Genomic DNA, 20457 nt, shown 5'->3' with positions numbered 1-20457 from the left:
GGATAACGTTCTCCATTTTGAGCCTACTTGTTCAAGAACGATCTTCGATTTTTCATCATGATATTTTTTTCAAAATCAGTTTTTTAACTGAAACGTCTGCTACTTTATAAAAGGTAACGGCTACCCATGCTTGTCCTGCCACACTATTTCACTTTCCTCCTTCCCAATACATCTAATCACACGCGTGGCACTACCTTAACTCACAAACCAACTGCAAAAAAAATTTAAAATGTTCATCTTTCTCCACTAAACAACAACTTCAACCTTTTCTGAAAAAATCTTCTCTCTTTGTTTCCTTCTTACTCAAACTCTCATTTTTTTCTTCAAAAATGGCTCGTACCAAAACCACAACACACAAAAACAACATATCACCAACACCATCGTCATCTCCATCATCATCTCCAATCCGTTCACCATCACCTCCACCTAGACCAACACCTCCACACTCATCCTCATAAAGAACATTCTCGAATTACATGTCTTAATCTCTAGAACCATGTCCTCAACCCATTTCACTTGTTCCTCTCTCCACCGTGCTCCCTCCATATTATATCAATGCCTTCTTCCTTCCAACAGTCAATGCCCGCCCCATCTTCGAAAATCCCTCAACCCTAGTTCTAGCACGTCATCTTCCAATAGAAGATCAATGTGTATTCTAGCCGGTATTGGTACCTCAAAGACCAAAAATATAGACACAACAATTTATACGCTTTCTGATGATGATTTTGAACCCTCACCACCAACAACACTTCCCAAATCACAAATTGTCCCTGCATCACAACCCTCCAAATCAAAATCCCCAGAAATTTCAAAATCCCCAAAATCTGCTTCGGAAGTACTTCCATCCAAAACCACACCTTCTCAATCTAAACCAACAATTCTTAAAAACAACTCGTCTTCAACACTCTCTTAGTTTTTAGCCTCCAAAAAACTCAAAAATCCTAAAAAATTACAAAAGAAAACTTAAGAACGTTCTTCGTCCAAAATGCCAACTCAAGAATGTTCTCCTCTTCAAACTCCAAATCCAAACACAACAAAAACTTCCAAAACAACAACCACTAAATCCTCAACCAAACCTCCTTCTTCCGAAATCCTTATTCCACCCTTGATTCCTTCAAAGATTCAAAAAATCTATACTAAGAAGTGGGCTCAACAACCTATCGACATTGATCGAGTTTTTATTTTTGACCTATCTGACTGTTATTACCCTGAGGTCATTCGAGCATTTTACTGCAAAGCTGAAGCTTTTGTAGATAAATCCCTTATTGTCTCCACTCTAAAAGGTATTGAAATTCGTCTAGATCTTTTAATTCTGGATGAGATTCTTAAACTACCATATGAAGGACTAACAGTTTTTGGAAAAAACTGGTACACATCCTTGAACACTACTAGAGAAAAAGTGTTTCAAGAACTGTTTATTGATGGGTCTGTCAAATTTCTCTGAGTTGATCTGAAACCACTTCCCAAAAATTTTAACAGTATAAGTCAACACTCCATTTTACCCCACTGCGGAAGCCATGAATTTGTCTCTGATAATGACGCACTAGTCATTTATCATCTTCTTAGTTGCAAGAAGTTGAATCTGCCATACCTGATAATCCAGTACATGATTGCCGCAATCCACAAGAATTAAAAGAGAAAATAATGTTCCATACGGTATGGTTTTCTCAAAAAAATTCAGGCATTTTCAAATTCTCTTGTTGACTGAAACATCCAACATAAAGATTTCCAAATTCTCATCAAAAAACATATCTCATATGAAACAACATCCCACCATCCCACCCTCTCCAAAATCTACTTTCAACCCTTCTACCACTAAGAGGAAAAGGATTGCACGCAGCTCTGCTATCAATACTAAGCAATCCTCACCTCAACAACGTTCTTCCCCTCACCAACCTGCTGAAGAACGTTCTCTGAATGTCACTATTCCACAGCCTTTCAATACTGACCTAAATCAAGTTACTCCTATAGTTTCTATAATTCCAACTTTAACAAATCTTTTATCTCAAGGCAATCTATGTCCTCCACTTCCAATTCAGCATAATTCTCAAATGTCACCAGCTTTTTGTCACCACAAAAATTCACAACTTCATCCATCTTTGAAATAAGCCAATATTTGGTTTTTCCAGATTCGGACATAGATGACACGTTTGTGCTCCATCATTCTGCTCCAAACTCTATTCCTCACATCAATACTTCATTTGCCACTCTATCCACTTTTTGTACCACTGCTACTCCATCTCAAAATACTCCTACTGAAGATTAACAGCATCCCTCTAAAAGGACCAAAATGGAAAGGGAAACAACAATAACATATAAGGAAATTCCCAAAAAAATTGCCGCCTTTCAAACAATCATAGCTAGGCAAGCTCATCAGGACAAGGAGCAAGCAATCCTGCATGACTGGATGACTACTCAGCTTGCTCCCAAGCTCGGACTCGAACCTCCCATGCCTAATCCTCCTCCAACGTTTCCAGACATACCTCAGCCATCCTGGTCTCCATCATTTGAAGGGTATTCACCTTCCTTGTCTTTCTGATTTAACTTTAGCTTCACTCTCTTATTCCTTTTTGCCATGATAAAGGGGAAGAAGTTATTTAGATTTTAAGTATAATCTGAAGTTATTTTTTGTATGACAACTTTTTTTTTAAACCACCTTGTACTGATCAAGATCCTTATGTTATATCAATGAAAAATTATTATTTGGTTCAAATGATAAGTACATATTTAGGGGGAGCTTATACTAAAAAAACTCTTTGAATTATTATTAGAATCACAATTAAAATATGAATTAACATGGTTTGTCATCATCAAAAAAGGGAAGATTGTTGAGACAAAATCTCATATTAAATATTTTGATGATAATTAATTAAGACTTCTAATTATGATTCTAAGTATTTTGGTATTTAACATGTGTTTTTAAGTGTATTAAAACAAGATAGGTACCAAGTATTACAAAATAGATCTTATTAAAATCAAGAAAGCAAAATCAGCAAAACGAAGAAAGCTCTTGACAGATTTCTTGAAAACGAAGAACATTCTCCACATCTGCCATAAACAAGAAGGATCAAATTCCAATTTAAAGGATTAGATCCATGAAGCTTTATTCATTCCATATCTTCATCAAGAATAAACAAGGATCAATCTAAGCTAGAATCATTCCATAATTCGAAGGCTCAAAATCTTGCTTCATAAAATGCATAAAGCAAGATCATTCTCCAAGTCAAGCAAAAGAAAGTACAATTATCAGGTTGTAAACGACTCTGTTGTTTGTACCTTTAGACAAACCTGCACACATGACTTAAAGCAAGTTATCATTACAGACAATTGGCAGGATCACAAGTACAAGTCAGCTCATCCCAAACCAATTCGAAGAACGTTCTTGGATCTTAAGAACATTCCTAGTTTCAACATGAACAATTATGCTATATGGTTGATCTTATCCATTCACTAACTCATGACAGTTGACCTATGACAGTTGACCTATTTCCAACGGTTAAATGAGTTGTCATAAGCTATCTTGAAGCCTATAAATAAAGCTTCGCGATGAAGAACAAAATAGAACTCAAAGTGCCAAGCAAAAATATCAATCATACAATCATACTCAAGCTTGCCAAACTATTCTAAAGTTGAAGTTCGATTCTCTGAGTGTTTTTTATCAGTGATAACTGAGTTCTAAAAATAGAATATATTTCTCAAACAAGAGTTGAGCAATACCCATATTCTAACATTCTCAAAATCATTACTTTGTAACTCAAGGCTCTATTGTTAACATAACTTGAGTAGTGTGTAAAAATCCTTTTATGATTTAAAAGGTAGTTTGTAAAATCCTTTCTGAAATCGTGTTAGGTAACCTGTGGAAATCCTTTCTAGGTAGAAAGGTAGAGACTGTGTAAAAGATCAAGACTGATCGCTGAAAACCAAAAACATTCTTGCTTTAATCACTTAGTGGAAAATCTCACATTCGTGAGGACTGGACATAACTCGTGTTGGGTGAACCATAATATATGCTTGTGTGATCTCTCTATCTCAATCTCTATTTATTGTTTGTCTTACATTCAGTTTTTATATTAATAAATTGATATTGTTGTTTTTCCACTAGCCAAGAACGTTCTTCGTTTTTATAACCAAGATCAATCTTGAGTTAAATTGTTTAGTTTTTAAATAGGATTTTTTAAAAAGAGGCAATTATAATTCAAACTCTCATTCCTTATAATTGACATTGTTACTTCAACACTTGGTAAGATTAAAAATATTTTCTGAGTGTTTTTTTCTTAGAGTGTGAGAGTTATTATTATTATTATTATTATTATTATTATTATTATTATTATTATTATTATTATTATTATTATTATTATTATTATTATTATTATTATTAGTTATTTAGATTTTAAGTATAATCTGAAGTTATTTTTTGTATGACAACTTTTTTTTTAAACCACCTTGTACTGATCAAGATCCTTATGTTATATCAATGAAAAATTATTATTTGGTTCAAATGATAAGTACATATTTAGGGGGAGCTTATACTAAAAAAACTCTTTGAATTATTATTAGAATCACAATTAAAATATGAATTAACATGGTTTGTCATCATCAAAAAAGGGAAGATTGTTGAGACAAAATCTCATATTAAATATTTTGATGATAATTAATTAAGACTTCTAATTATGATTCTAAGTATTTTGGTATTTAACATGTGTTTTTAAGTGAATTAAAACAGGATAGGAACAAAGTATTACAAAATAGATCTTATTAAAATCAAGAAAGCAAAATCAGCAAAACGAAGAAAGCTCTTGACAGATTTCTTGAAAACGAAGAACATTCTCCACATCTGCCATAAACAAGAAGGATCAAATTCCAATTTAAAGGATTAGATCCATGAAGCTTTATTCATTCCATATCTTCATCAAGAATAAACAAGGATCAATCTAAGCTAGAATCATTCCATAATTCGAAGGCTCAAAATCTTGCTTCATAAAATGCATAAAGCAAGATCATTCTCCAAGTCAAGCAAAAGAAAGTACAATTATCAGGTTGTAAACGACTCTGTTGTTTGTACCTTTAGACAAACCTGCACACATGACTTAAAGCAAGTTATCATTACAGACAATTGGCAGGATCACAAGTACAAGTCAGCTCATCCCAAACCAATTCGAAGAACGTTCTTGGATCTTAAGAACATTCCTAGTTTCAACATGAACAATTATGCTATATGGTTGATCTTATCCATTCACTAACTCATGACAGTTGACCTATGACAGTTGACCTATTTCCAACGGTTAAATGAGTTGTCATAAGCTATCTTGAAGCCTATAAATAAAGCTTCGCGATGAAGAACAAAATAGAACTCAAAGTGCCAAGCAAAAATATCAATCATACAATCATACTCAAGCTTGCCAAACTATTCTAAAGTTGAAGTTCGATTCTCTGAGTGTTTTTTATCAGTGATAACTGAGTTCTAAAAATAGAATATATTTCTCAAACAAGAGTTGAGCAATACCCATATTCTAACATTCTCAAAATCATTACTTTGTAACTCAAGGCTCTATTGTTAACATAACTTGAGTAGTGTGTAAAAATCCTTTTATGATTTAAAAGGTAGTTTGTAAAATCCTTTCTGAAATCGTGTTAGGTAACCTGTGGAAATCCTTTCTAGGTAGAAAGGTAGAGACTGTGTAAAAGATCAAGACTGATCGCTGAAAACCAAAAACATTCTTGCTTTAATCACTTAGTGGAAAATCTCACATTCGTGAGGACTGGACATAACTCGTGTTGGGTGAACCATAATATATGCTTGTGTGATCTCTCTATCTCAATCTCTATTTATTGTTTGTCTTACATTCAGTTTTTATATTAATAAATTGATATTGTTGTTTTTCCACTAGCCAAGAACGTTCTTCGTTTTTATAACCAAGATCAATCTTGAGTTAAATTGTTTAGTTTTTAAATAGGATTTTTTAAAAAGAGGCAATTATAATTCAAACTCTCATTCCTTATAATTGACATTGTTACTTCAACACTTGGTAAGATTAAAAATATTTTCTGAGTGTTTTTTTCTTAGAGTGTGAGAGTTATTATTATTATTATTATTATTATTATTATTATTATTATTATTATTATTATTATTATTATTATTATTATTATTATTATTATTATTATTATTATTATTATTATTATTATTATTATTATTATTATTATTATTATTATTATTATTATTATTATTATCATGATCAACTTTGTTAGAAGCAATTATTCAAGTTCCAATCTTTTGTATCTAACCTCTTGCGCAAAATTCTCCAAGTGTATGAGTTTGTCAAGTAGTAGTATATAAGATTATCGCATCTACAAAGATTAATTTAACAACTACCAAATTAATCAAGATTTTATATCATTTAAACTAATGAAAATTATTGTTGATTTGTGATAACAAAAACGTAAAGATAACATAAAAATTATAACGAAAGTATACAACAACACAACTTTGAATTAATAGAAATTAAACTTAGGGTTATAGTTTCACTTGTAATATCAATACCTCAAGACCTAGCTTTATATAAATTCTTATTTATTTTCTCAATTATCAATCCCTCTTTAAAACTATTAACAAAGTTTCGTCATCTAATGTAATATTCTTTTCCCTATATTAATACTTTGATTGATCATACAAAAAAAATATAATTAAAAGAAAGCATAAAGAACTAAGAGGTTGAAAGATTAATATCTATGTTTGATCATACAAGAATTCTAATATTAATTATAGATCTACCAATTAATTGTAGTTTGTCAATGTATTAAGGCATGCAAACGTTGGTCATCCCAAACATGTAAATAAAATAAAATTATAGATCTTTCAAAATGTTTGTTGTTATTTTCTTTCTCTAATTTCTTCTGCTTCTTTGATTATTTTCTTTCTCTATGCTTATATTATATATTTTATACTATATAATTTAATGTATGTTTAAATATGTATTTGGTTCTTGTAATTATGGCTTATTTGATTTTGATCCTAGTAAAGTTTTTTTTTGTTTGATTCACATCATACAAATATAATTTTATTTTAAAATAGTCATATAGTCATACCTTAGGTGATGATTGTGTCAGCATAGTAGCATCATCCTATGGTGATGACTGTATTGGTTGCTAAGATATTCATCACCATATAATAATGTAACCAGATGATGCTACAAGAGTCATCACCAAAGAATTATGCAACCAAAGGATGCGACGAAAATCATCACCAAAAAATGATGCAATCAAAAGATGCTACAACAATCATCACCAATAAATGATGCAACTAGCAAATGAATAGAACGATGCAATCGAATGATGTTACACTAGTCATCACCAAATGATGATGCAACAAGACGATGCTACGAAAATCATCACCAGATGTAATTAGATGATGTCAATGTAGTCATCTTATTAATAATTCAAGTTAAAACTTTGATTCTTTATATTAATATCACTTTTTTAATGAACTCTACACTAAATTGCCATACATTAAAAATAAAATACTAAATTGTTCTACTTTTTAAATCTGGAAGTTGCATCATAGGCCTGATGAATTTTTTTTTCTTTAGGAAGTCGCATCATGTAGATGCGGGTGAGGTAGATTTTTTTTTTGTCATTTTAATTATTCAAATATTGATTATTTAATAAATTTAAAATAATTTAAATATTTAAAAAATTAAAATACTATTAATAAAATAAAATATATTAATAAATAATAATAATAATAATAATAACAATAACAATAATAACAATAATAATTGCGCTATATTAAAAAAATAATCAATAACTATTTAATTTTTTTTATTTTATATTATTAATACAATTTACTATTTTTTTTTGTTTAGAACAATTATTATTATTATTATTATTATTATTTATTAATGTATTTTAAATATTTAAATATTTTACTTCACTCGCATCCTATGATGCGACCTCCTCCCAAACATAAAAAAAAGTTGCATACTCATGATACAACTTTTAAAAATAGGACAATTTGTTATTTTATTTTTAATATAAGACAATTTATTGTAGAATTTAAAAAAAAAACAAATATTAATATAAAAAATCCTTAAAACTTTAGTAATCAAAATTCAAGAGTCCTATTAATCCACAATAAAGTGAAACTAATGTTTGAAATACCAATAATGTATTGTTATACTTGTAAATGCAATTTAAATTTTAATAAATCAAAAGTCCGTCAGAAAATATAATCCAAAATAAATTGAATGTGGTGTATTAATAAACACAGCGGTGTGAACGGTATTTTCAAATAATATCAAAATCAGAAGGTACTACTAGGTTTTCTCTTCATTTTCTTTTCGTACCATCCAACAAATTTTGCATATTCACTCCGTTCCCTTCACAAATACATCTTTCGGTCTTCAATTTGTTATCTGTGTCAAATCAAACATCAAATATATTCTTCTATCGTTTCTACAGTAATTTTTTCGATCTGTTAATTTCCGTCTATTATATTAGGGTTTATGATATTTTTTCAATTGTTTTCTATTTGCATCGTATATATTTTAAGATCTGTAAATTGCTATCGAAATTAGGGTTTCATAATTTTTTGGGATTTCAATTGCAGGGGTTATTTTTAGCGAACGATATGTATAACGGAATAGGTTTGCAGACCCCAAGAGGGTCAGGTACCAATGGATACATTCAGAGCAACAAGTTCTTCGTGAAGCCGAGGACTTCGAAGGTTGCCGAGAACATGAAGGGTTATGAGGCCGATCAGGGTACTGCTGGTGTTACCAGAAAGGCCAACAAAGAAATTCTTGAGCATGACCGTAAGCGTCAGATTCAGCTCAAGCTTGTCATCCTTGAAGACAAGCTGATTGATCAAGGTTATACTGAGTCCGAGATTGCTGAGAAACTCGAGGAGGCTCGAATTAATTTGGAGGCTGCGGCTGACGACAACGATGGATCCTCCAATTTGGAGAAGTGAGTGTTTTGGATTTTGATATTTGTGTTAGGCTGTTTTTACTGATTACTGATTGTTTTAGTTGATGTTTGTCTGATGATTTGATGTTAACACTGTTTGTTGAATTGTCATTGTCCCTACTCTCTGTTAATTGTTTGTTAGCATGGTATTGTTATTCTTTGTGAGTTTGAATCTAGTGGCTAGTGACTTAGTGTTCATGTTTTGGTTGGTTTATGAATTTCATAAATGAATTGATTATCTGGACGACACTGTTGATAAATAAAAGGTTTGCATGTATGGTTATAGGTAGGGTTATGGCTATTTCAATTTGTATTTTTGCTATTAGTTATTGTGGGCATTTTAGGGCTGTATGCATTTAGACATAGGTCCAGGATACTGTCAACTGCTCGTTTGTTTGGTTGAAAAAAGTGATTAGAAGGTTGTTTAAAAACAGGATTTGTTTTTTTACAGATTTTTGTAAACCATAACTTTTTCTTTTTGTAACTTACTGCCCATTTTTTAATAAGAAACAATTCAGATTAGTTTCCCAAAAACAGTCATAAAAGTTTTTTTTTTTTTTCAGATTTTGATATATTCTAAATACTTACAAAAATACCTAAAATAATTAGAACGATTTTTTAATGAAAAAGCTGAATATACAGATTCCCATTGCCGCATGTGAATGCAGTAATAGAGAGAGAGGCATACACTCATCAGAGTCATCACTATTTTTGTATATAGTGTTTTTGAAGTTGATACCTAGGTATCACTAACAATATTTCTTGTTGATTTTTCAGGGTTTCTGATACACAGACTCACCAAATTGCTGCTAGAAAGGAAAAGCAGATGGAAGCATTGAAAGCTGCTCTTGGTATAGTTTCATCTGAAGTTGATGAATTAAATACTGATGGGAATGATGATGGGCTTGGAAATGAAGGGAAAGATGTTTCTATTGCGGATGCAAAACATATTTTGAAAAGTGAACACGCCTTTTTGGATAGAGATTTCAGTCGGAAGAAACAACTGGAGGAAGTTCAAAAAGAAGAAAATACTAAGAAAAGAGGTGTTAAAGAGACAAAGCATCACAAGAAGGGTGGGAGTCTCAAGAGAAAGTACAAGGATGATTCATCTGATTCAGACAGCAGTACGGATGATGAGAAGACAGGTAGAAGGAAGCATGGTAGAGATAATACGGACAGTAGTGATGAATCTGATTCTGATAGTGATGCTAAGAGGAAGGTCAAGGCTAAAAAGAAGCGGAAGACATCTAAGACCCACAAGAAAGGCAAGGTGGTGGACAGTGATGATACTGATTCTACTTCTGATACTGATGACAGCAATGGTGCAAGAAAAAGTAATAAAAAACCAGAAAAGGCTAGTAAGAGGCATGTTTCAGATGATGATTCTGATCCTGAAAGCTTCCCCGGGCATAGGACTAAAGAAGTGAAGGGACGTACAAAGACGAGCAAACGTCGTGATTCCAAAGAGGAATCTGATGCTGATAGTGAGGAAGAGAAACATAGTAGACATGAGAAGGAGAAGATGAGGAGGTACGGTTCTATTAATGAGGACTCTGATAAAGTTGGTGTTAGGCATGCTTCAGGACAAGATAAACATGTGAAAAAGAGATCATACTCATCCTCTGATGAGAGTAGCAGTGATAGTGATTCAGGCAGTGATGCTAGTGATCACATGTATGAAAGAACTAGAAAAAGTGGGTTTGTAGCAAAGAGAGATGGGCCAAAGGAGGAGGTAAATCACAGAGGTAATGTTGCGGAAAAAGGGAGAAATAGTGCTAATGTTGATGGGTTGAATTCTTTAAGAAAATCATATGGTAGAGATTATAAAGTGGGTTCAAATTCTAGAACTCAAGCAGTGTCAAAGGGTGACAAGAAGATTGATGACGATAGAGATAGGGAGACTGCCAAATCTGCTAAGCATGACGGAGAGGATAGGAAGTTTGGTAAATCGGAGTCTGAATTGAAATCTCAAATTTACCAACATGAAAATCAAGAAAGGGATGGTTATCCTAAGTTAGCTAGGCTCAGAGGGAATGATAATGAGGCTTCTGAGTCAAGAGGCAGAAATTATAACAGGGATGTTGAATCACAATCTGTTGGACGTATTGATCGGAATAGGGAGGATTATGAAACAAGAAGAAAGGGAAGAAATGATAATGATTATAAAAGGGATCAGGATGACCATGGAGAAAGAAAACATGGAAGGAGGGAAGATGACCGCACAGGAAGAAAATACTTAAGGGATGAGGATGATTCTAGAGAAGGAAAGCATAAAAGGGACGGGGAAGACCATAGAGAAAGAAAGAGCTTAAGGGATGAGGATGATCGTGGAGATAGAAAGCATGGAAAGGATGAAGATTATTCTATAGGAAAAAAGCAGTTTAGGGATGAGGATGATCTCAAAGAAAGGAAGATCAGAAGGTTTGAAGATGACCGTACAGGAAGAAAGACCCTGAGGGATGAGGATGATTATGGAGAAAGAAAGAACTTAAGGGATGAGAGTCATCTTAGAGAAGCACAAAACAAAAAGGATGAGGATAGAAAGAGCTCAAGGGATGAGGATGATCGCAGAGAAAGAAAGGTCAGAAGGGTTGAGGATGATCGAACAGGGAGAAAGACCTTGAGGGATGAAGATGATTATGGAGAAAAAAAGCGCTTAAGGGATGAGGGTCGTTACAGAGAAGCACAAAACAAAAAGGATGAGGATGGCAGTGGAGAAAGAAAGAACTCGAGGGATGTGGATAGTTGGATAGAGAAAAAGAGGTCAAGGGATGAGGATGATCACGTAGAGAGAAAAGGTTCAAGGGATGAGGAAGATCACAGAGAAAGAAAACACTTGAAGGATGAGGATGTTCATGGGGAAAGAAAGCCCAGAAGCGATGATGATGATCGAGGAGAAAGAAAGCGCAGAAGGGACGATGATGGTCATGGGCATGGAGAAAGAAGGCACTACAGAAGGGATGACAATGATCGTGGAGAAAGAAAGCACAGAAGGGAGTAGTAGGAAGAGTGGGAAAATCAAGGTTATAAGATGGGGATTATTCCCAGAAAACCAAATACTCTGGACGCCAGTATTATTTGTTGTCTTGTTTCTGCTGTTTAAAGCATACAATGTTTTTGTGTGTTTGAACTGTTTACTTCCATGTTTGCTTAAATTTAATGTTGAGTTCCGACTGCCCAATTTTGTTTGTGGTTTTCCTTTTAAGGAAGCCTTGAATAAATATTTGTAAGAGTATGTGGAATTATGAAACTATTATCTTCATGAAATATAATAGACCTAGACCTTCTTTCGCTGCATGAGAGATGAAAAGTCAAGTAAGACCACCATAGTAAGATGGCAGTGAAATGTTCCAGGGAACTATAACGTGGTTTATGGATGATGCACTTTCCCTTACATTTTCGTTGTTAGACATTTGTAGCCCTTTGGATCAGCTTTTCTTGTTTCTTCCTTTTGTATCATTTTATATTGTAAAGACTTTCATTATTAACTAGCTTACGAAATACTTTTTGTCAATTAGAAGATTCAAAACCTTAATTTATAAATGTCATTCCTTACCAAACTAAATAAAATGTATTGAGGCCACAAAAAAGAAAGAAAAATTAAGTTACAATTCTGATTTCGTGATAAAATTGTAATGTGAATCGATTCATCTCAAACCATTAATAGGAATCAATTAATGCGTGTAAATATAGGTGTTTTTTTAATGCAGAGAATCCAAATCCTTAATGTTACATGGATAGTCTTAACTCTAAACACAGACTTCCAAGAAACCAAATGCTCACTATTCATTTCACTCTCTCCCTTCTTTCCTAAACATAAAAAAGTTATCCCTCACTTGTTGTCTCTATTAAAAAAAAAGCTTAAACATTTTTTTCCCTAACTAGAAGATTGATTTAGAGAATATAATTGCTTTTGAACCCATTCATCATAATCTTTTAGCATCTGCTGAAGTAGAAGTGGCACTAGCTTGTCCACTAAAGCTTGCATCATTCTGCACATAGCCACACTTCTTTACATTATAATATAATATCTGAATAAATAAGTTGCATACAATCATATAAAAGTACAACAATGAAAACCAACCTATATTATCTGTTCCCACAGACTACATAAAAATGATCCAGGGCAAAAAGGAGAAGCTAAAATAAAGGCTAAAGATTTTTCTCAAAATTAACTCCACAATAAATAACTCATTTTATCTCAGTTCTAAAGTGGGAATCTACTTGTAATGATTTATGTAGCAATAAATCATCAGAAAACTTAACAATGTGAAATGTGTATAGTACGTAAACTAGAAGGATAAAAGTAAGATTATGAATTAAATAACTCACATGTTTCCAGGACGCTCAACAGCTGAAATAGGCATCATGGTAAACGGGGGCGTGTAGATCTGCAAAACAGAATACTTTTTAAGATGAAAGGTAAAAGATAAGTACAGTAATATCATACTGAACCATAGTTACATAGTAATATTCTTTTATCAAAAAATGTTTAAATTCTATGCAGATAATAACTTGAAATAGCAAGGATTAAGGATGAATCAACCAACTTAACTTCAAAGTTTCTTAGAAAAGAAACAAACTGGAAATTGAATTTCAACAACAATAAAAATCAACTGAATTTAAATAAGGGTGGTATTGGCATGTAGGGCAGTTCATGGATATACACAACACACACATATATATATATAGAGAGAGAGAGAGAGAGAGACGCTATGGTTTTTTTTTAGTATATGACCGACCTCAAGTGTGAGATTCAACTTGACATCAACTTCCAAAAATGATTCAGCATCACCATCACCATCACCATCACCCCATGTCATGTGATTTATCATGAATGCTGCAAATCCATAGAAATGATTAATTAACATTACTGTGACACAGTTGTAAAAAGCATAGATAGCAAAAAATGAAGAGTCACAACAATGCATTCTCTTCAGCATAAATTGGAGATAAATTTCAAAGGTATTTGAATAAATTTCTTCAGATATCTAGAGAAAATCCATTTTTAGCCTCTATCAGTTTTTCTTTTTATAAATTGGGGAAGGAAAAATTATTATTAAAAACGGTGGCACTATGAAATTTGAACTCCGTCCCTTGAATTTACAAGATCAATCTCTTACCACTAAGTTGACACCTCGGGAACCAAAAACCAATAGAAGACAATAGTTCTTTTCAATTAAGATGCCAATTAAATGGTTTTGCATGTGGTCAACTACATAAAGATTTCTTTCTTTGATCCAATCTAAAATTGATGTCCTTTTCATTATCCCTCCCATCATATTTCCAAATCCTTTTAATAGGTTGAATGAAGCATTTTTTTTTTCTCTTAGGGGAGACATATCAATTTCCATGTATAAGGAAAAAAGGGAAGAATTTATATCGCGTAAACGATCTATGAATGAGATCCCATACTATCAGTATGGACACAATATAGATATACCTGAAAAGTGGTTGTTTTGCTCTTCCACAAGTTCTGAACCTTCAAACTGTGAAGAATATAGTGAAGTATCGAAAAATGAAATAGGATAAGTGACTAATGAGTGTTGCAAAGATGCATGTTCAATAAAAGTAATGCTTATATCACGTTTATCGAATCTTAGGACATTGATTAAATTAATATGCATGTTTTAATGTAAAATTTATTAAGTGTGACATGCTTCAGAATACTTTTAATCTGCTATTGGGAGGTTCTCAATAGTCAGAACAATCATTCCAAACATAGAAATTTATTATGCATTGGAGTTACTCTCTTGAATCTATTCAGGGAAAAGGATAATCTGGTATTACAAACCTCAGGCCACAGTAGGGTCATCAAACATTTTTAGTACTTTTGGTTTGGGGTAGGAGGGCACACCTTACAAGAAATCATTTCAACCAAGCAATCTTCATCTGTTGATGTAACCCGCAGATCTATGAAAGGAGAAGCTTCAAAGCTCAAAAGTCGAAGTTTAGGAAGTTCACACCTATACATACAAGAAATAACTATTTTATTTCTGATTCACTCTTCTTCCACAGCACAAGTGCAATAACATAGTTACTTCTTGTTTTTAAACAACCAATGTTAGTATGTATAGGTGTGAACTTCCTAAACTCTTCTTATTTTAGACTATTCATTCGACAATCACGCATGCCAAATAGAAATAGTATTTTCTAACATATTTTATGGTTCAACTGAGTTTATCAGCTGAACTATTTCATTTTTAGTATATACCATAAATAAAATGAGACATACTTTGGAACCAAAAATCTAAAAAACAAAATTTATCCAAATTCAGCACAAGGCTTGTTATGTTCATACATGAATTGCCAGTGCCAAATATAGCAAGAGAAGTAGGTATGCACTGTCAATTGTAAACTGGTCCTGAACTTGGCTCTAATTCAACTTCAATATTCAGATGAGTGAAATTATTTGCACTCTCCAAAACCAAACCATTGAAAGAATAATTTAAGCCACCAGAAAAGAATTGACAATGTGGCAAACCTGTATGTGTTAGCATCAAGAGATTGAAATGACTGCAAGGCTTTTGTGTTCAACACTGCTGCAATTCCACTAGGCTGGCTTAGAAATTCACTGATGTGGCATTTCTTTCCTCCAAGAACATCATCATCATATGTTGGCAGTTTAATTCTCTCCTTTTTGGTAGCAAACATATTTGCTTTCTTCGCATTTGAATCCGAGGAAGTTGTCGCCTTCACCTTGATGTCCATTTTATTCCTAAAATTTCAAAGTTATGAACAAAAGTAACAACTCTAGAAAAGATTAAAACAGAAAATCACTAGTAAAATTAGTTCTCATCTTCTCAACATTGGACAAACATTCATTTTGTTTCAGACTAGGCCGAGACCCAATCCAAACTAACCCGGCAAAGGACCAATTCCTGGGTCAACTCAAACTGATGGTGTACTCACTTGAAACTACAAACAACTGCGTCTATAAATAGGAATCTACCCCTCGAGAAAAGGTACAACTACCTCTCACTCTCCTCAATCACGCACTGACTTAAGCGTTGAAGTGCTTGCAAATACCGGTACCCCCATCACCATGGTCATACTCTGTCAAAGCTCCACTGTTAACACCCTACTCCAACCATCACTGAGGTCCATTTCAGATCACATTTCATAGCAAGTAAATCATGAATGTGCAAGCATAAATGCCTTTGAAAAAGCATAAAAAAAAGTGGTGCAAGAAGTTCTCATCATAGGCAAAATAATCATGTATACAAATATCTGAAAACATAAAACAAAGTGAAAAGAATGTGACATTTTTGTTAAAAAAGGTGAATACAATCATGCCTTAATATATACTATGTAAAGAAAGTACATGTAGCTCAGCTCATACTGGCGAAGGTGAAAAATAGTACATAGCATAGGCAAATTCTACTACGGTGGTCCACCATGCACCAATATTTAAAATTAACCTGAAACTTTAACAAAAATCAACGACACTCTTTAGAAGTATAAGTTAACTATCTTTATGGTTGAGACATTGACTCGATTAGTATAGGTTCGACAAGTTGAGTTATGAGGGTCGAATAGTTTTCCCTTATTTTTATCAAACTAGCATCCATCTAATCATTGTCTCAGCAGTAAAAATCAGGATTGAGGAGAGTGTCATCATAATTGTAAGTTTCGGGTGACTTTTAAGCACTGACGATGCCGCATAGCATATCTTATCTATACTGCTAACGCAACATTTGTTTCTACAATAATGAATGTAATGTAAGCAAGTAAAGTAAACAAACCGGTGGGTGAAATTTTGAAAGGATGTGTATGTAACCAAGTGACAGTGTTGTCCATGTCCGTACCACCATTTGTTACACAAAAGAATAGCTTTTGCTGCAAAAAAAGGAAAGTACCGGTAACAGCGATTAATGGAAATAAGAATTTGAGAGAGAGAAAAATGAGCAGCTCCCATAACTCAATAGGAAAAGTATTGAGATTTTGGTTACCACAATGACCCATCAATCTGATTGGTAAGGAAGTTGGGAGTTAGATTAGATTCTGAGGAACAGGATTCACAACTCTCCAATTGTCACGGAAAGTGTGTTTTCTTTTAATGGAATATAAATATATACACACACAGAGGTTATTTTTTACCACAATAGTATGGTTATTCGCATGGTGCTAACCTGTTGAAAAGGATGTTCTAGTCTCTTTTATTTCCTTTTATCTAATTAAACTAGATAAATAAATGATAGAGATGTGCTTCATTCATTTTTAATCATGAGAATTGCTGAATTTTTAGTATATAATAATATTATATGATTCTTTAACAGTTTATTATTGAAAAAATACTTATTTTAATTTTGAAAATTTACATTTATACATCTTTCATGAAAAGTTAAACATTAGTCAATTGAAAACGTGAAGAAAAAAAATCATCAGTGCCTTGTTAATTTTTGTACCTATTTATACAAACAGAAACTTTCAAAAATTAAATGAATACAAATTACATTTTTCATAAATTGGTAGGTGTCCAAAGTTTAACCAGAAGAGTCATTAAATTTAGTTTTCAGATGATAATTTACAAGAACTCCAAGGTAAAAAAAAAAAAAAAAAAGTATTTTGCTATTTGTTGAAAATTTGCAACCGTGTAGTCATTCAAAAGTATTGAACCTTTTTTCTAGTAACAAAAAGTGGTGAATAATATAATATGAATATCTAAAGATGCATATGTAGAAAAACAAAAATACAGACTGGTTTATGAATATTTCTAAGAGCTTTACAGTACACCAAACAACAATCTCAAGTTTTATCTTCAAATCTTCTGAATAACCCTGAGCTTTGCACTTCTACTTCTGCGGTTCAATGTCTCTTCTTCTTCTGACGGCGTGATTGGTCTTTTTGTGAGAATTATTCCATTTGATCCATGTAATACTTGTCTTATCCATGCTTCTTTTTCTTTGATTTCATCAATCATTTTCCTCATATCACTATCTTCCATGTCTTCATTCCCTTTAATTATATTAAGAAAAGTTTGCTTCACAATTCTGTCTTCCAAACTGTGAAAGGATATGACAGCAAGCCTGCCCCCAGGTGCAAGGCAGTCATAACATGAATAGAGAGAATCCTCGAGAGTCTTCAGTTCATCATTGACCGCGATTCTCAATGCTTGAAATACCCGGGTTGCTGTCTTTATCCAACCTTGCCTTCCACCTGTTGCAGTGTAATTAAATTTCGTGTTAATAATTACAGTTCACGACTTTCCATGAAAAAAAAAATGTGGTCTGAGTCAAAACTCAAGTTATGAATCCTTCAAATGTCGGAAAACATGTAGTTCAAGAATGATATTGAAGAGAAAATAACATGTTATATCATGCAAGGAGGCCTATCTCTAACATCTCATCAAACCTTCGATACATTATCAATCCATACAATGCTTGTTGCAATGGATTTAATATGGAGTGATTCGATCAAGAAAGAATAGTTGTATTGAATTACTTCCATGCACGGCAAGAAGAGTGTCTTCCTCCAAAGGTTTCTTGATCAAACCATCTATGAAATCAAATTTGTTGTTCATGTATAAAATCATAGTCATAGCACAAGCCCAACAATGCTAGTTACAGTCTTCAAGAATTGGTGACAATAGTACCAAGTAGGAAACTTTCATTAGGATGAAATGTAATAAACATTTGAGTAGGATTGAATGTGAAGTGGAAATCATGGTGAGGGGAAAAATTTACCATCTGATACCATAATTTGAAAAATGTAGTTCGGTCAGCAATGGCATATGCATGAGAAATGATGCTTATAGTCATAGAAAAAAAAAACAGAGCTGCAGTAGAAAACTGGAAAAGGAGCTACCTTTCATTGCAGGAGTCACACGCCGAATAAGATCCAGCAAGTCGCTAGTGGAATGTAATCCACCTTGTAAACGGGCTTGTATAATTTTCTTTTGAAGAGTACGCCAATTACTTTCTTCCCCATAATCCCTTAGGATACGGCCCACGTCATCATCTGGCCAAGAATTTAATATGTCTTCTGCTTTAAGGCTTGCCTGTCATAGGCCTGTCCATCAGTTTAATAGGAAAGAAAAATCATGTATTACTTGCAGTAAACAGTCGAAAAAACATGATTCCACAACACAAGTAAATTATTTACTTCTATAATTGATCATTCAAAAAAAATTTCAATGAGGTGAAAAACGAAATAGGCACGTTTCACTGGCGAGAAAGATTGAGGCATGGAATTTACATATATCCGTGAGTCAGGCCAAATGTCCACAAAACAGTATTATAGAAATATCAATGCATGTTTTGGGTTGGAGTTAAACCATCCAAATTAAGGAAAGAGACTACAAAGTAAAGTACCATACAACAGTAAACAACATTCACATGATGCCAACACTTTTCACTCCAACTAATTGATCAACAAACTGCACCTATTCTACAAATTAACAATTTACAATCACATAAATGTTGCATTGAACTCCAAAATGCATTAAACTATACCTGAGGATCCATACGCATATCAAGGGGTCCATCACCAAGCACACTGAATCCTCTTTGAGGATCGTCCACCTAAAACAAAAAATATATATAAGGAACAAATAATAAGAAAACTAATCTTCATATGATGAAAGTTTCAAAACATTCAACCACAAATTCCAGCACCATAAGACTAGACATAATAATGGTTTTGAACTACACTCTAGAACCACAATACATAGCAGCAGTTCGATACATGTTCAAGCCATTTAAATCCATGAATGCGACACAATACAGAAAAGCAAATCAATGTATCCTATATAAAACTAGGAAACAAACCTGCATAGATGACATTCCCAAGTCCATCAAGATGCCATCAACAGACTCAGTCCCTAAGTGTTTCTCGCCTGTTTCTCTAAGCACAGATTTGATGTATCTAAAATTTCTTAACACAGTAAACACTTTCAAATTAGACGCATTATCGTCCAAAACGGAACTGATGCGGGATTGAGCCGAGTCATGTGCAACAGGGTCCACATCCATCCCAACAAAATACTTCAATTCAGGATGACCTCTAATCACCTATTGCATTAATTGAATAACAAAAGCAATAAAAGATAAAGATGAGTTTCTGCACATAAGCACAAGTAATTAAATAATGAAAATATATTAAAAACGAACATTGGTGGAGTGGCCAGCAGCACCAAGGGTACAATCGACGAAAGAGGTTAACTCGAAATTTGAGAAGACATCCAAAACTTGAGGAAGCATGACAGGAATATGAAGATGAGAATTGTTATTGTAAAGTTCAATTATTGTATCCTTATCGAGTTCTCTATCCGAACGCGTTCTTCTCTTTTCCTTCGCAAGCGCTGCTTCTGTCTTCTTTGGCATTCTCATGGCGTTGCTGCTAACGGTTCTAAGATTTGAAAAAGAATTGGTGTGATGAATCAGTTTTTTAGGTTTCGATGCTATTGCTAGTGATACTGATGATAACAGTTTCAAAACCGTTGCCATCTTTTCTAAATGCTTCTTTCTGACCTAAACTCGCAGTGGTCACAAACAC

The 20457-nt window shown here is 33.2% G+C and overlaps 3 protein-coding genes across 9 annotated transcripts; 1 reads left to right on the top strand and 2 right to left on the bottom strand.

Annotated features, from left to right (window-relative positions):
- The first annotated feature begins 8197 nt into the window (after positions 1–8197).
- On the top strand, positions 8198–12258 carry LOC101493638 (uncharacterized). 2 transcript variants are annotated; one of them, XM_004498546.4, is made up of 3 exons: positions 8198–8303; positions 8603–8961; positions 9739–12258. In XM_004498546.4, the coding sequence occupies exons 2-3, from the start codon at positions 8624–8626 to the stop codon at positions 11960–11962; spliced, it is 2562 nt and encodes an 853-aa protein (XP_004498603.1). In that variant the 5' UTR covers positions 8198–8303; positions 8603–8623; the 3' UTR covers positions 11963–12258. The 2 variants fall into 2 exon arrangements, with proteins under 2 accessions (XP_004498603.1, XP_004498602.1); XM_004498545.4 differs by lacking the exon at positions 8198–8303 and adding an exon at positions 8310–8453.
- A 349-nt stretch (positions 12259–12607) lies between these two features.
- LOC101493099 (uncharacterized) lies at positions 12608–17073 on the bottom strand. 6 transcript variants are annotated; one of them, XM_027334122.2, is made up of 8 exons: positions 16914–17073; positions 16707–16800; positions 15446–15679; positions 14819–14927; positions 14405–14450; positions 13704–13801; positions 13294–13352; positions 12608–12968 (listed from the first exon to the last, which is right to left on the bottom strand). In XM_027334122.2, exons 1-8 carry the CDS (start codon positions 16924–16926, stop codon positions 12839–12841), a joined length of 783 nt encoding a protein of 260 aa, XP_027189923.1. In that variant the 5' UTR covers positions 16927–17073; the 3' UTR covers positions 12608–12838. The 6 variants fall into 6 exon arrangements, with proteins under 6 accessions (XP_027189923.1, XP_004498600.1, XP_027189925.1 ...); XM_004498543.4 differs by having other exon boundaries at positions 12608–12953; XM_027334124.2 differs by lacking the exon at positions 16914–17073 and adding an exon at positions 15934–16057 and having other exon boundaries at positions 16707–16806.
- Positions 17074–17561: 488 nt separating this feature from the next.
- On the bottom strand, positions 17562–20451 carry LOC101492765 (uncharacterized). The gene is made up of 5 exons (XM_004498542.4): positions 20073–20451; positions 19731–19973; positions 19416–19484; positions 18769–18961; positions 17562–18120 (listed from the first exon to the last, which is right to left on the bottom strand). The coding sequence occupies exons 1-5, from the start codon at positions 20406–20408 to the stop codon at positions 17723–17725; spliced, it is 1239 nt and encodes a 412-aa protein (XP_004498599.1). The 5' UTR covers positions 20409–20451; the 3' UTR covers positions 17562–17722.
- Between the last annotated feature and the right edge of the window lie 6 nt (positions 20452–20457).

The sequence above is a fragment of the Cicer arietinum genome, chromosome 4 (assembly GCF_000331145.2).
Source record: "Cicer arietinum cultivar CDC Frontier isolate Library 1 chromosome 4, Cicar.CDCFrontier_v2.0, whole genome shotgun sequence".
NCBI classification, from domain to species: Eukaryota; Viridiplantae; Streptophyta; class Magnoliopsida; order Fabales; family Fabaceae; genus Cicer; species Cicer arietinum.
The sequence above is the reverse complement of the archived record's forward strand: the minus strand, read 5'-3'. Positions and strand labels throughout refer to the sequence as shown.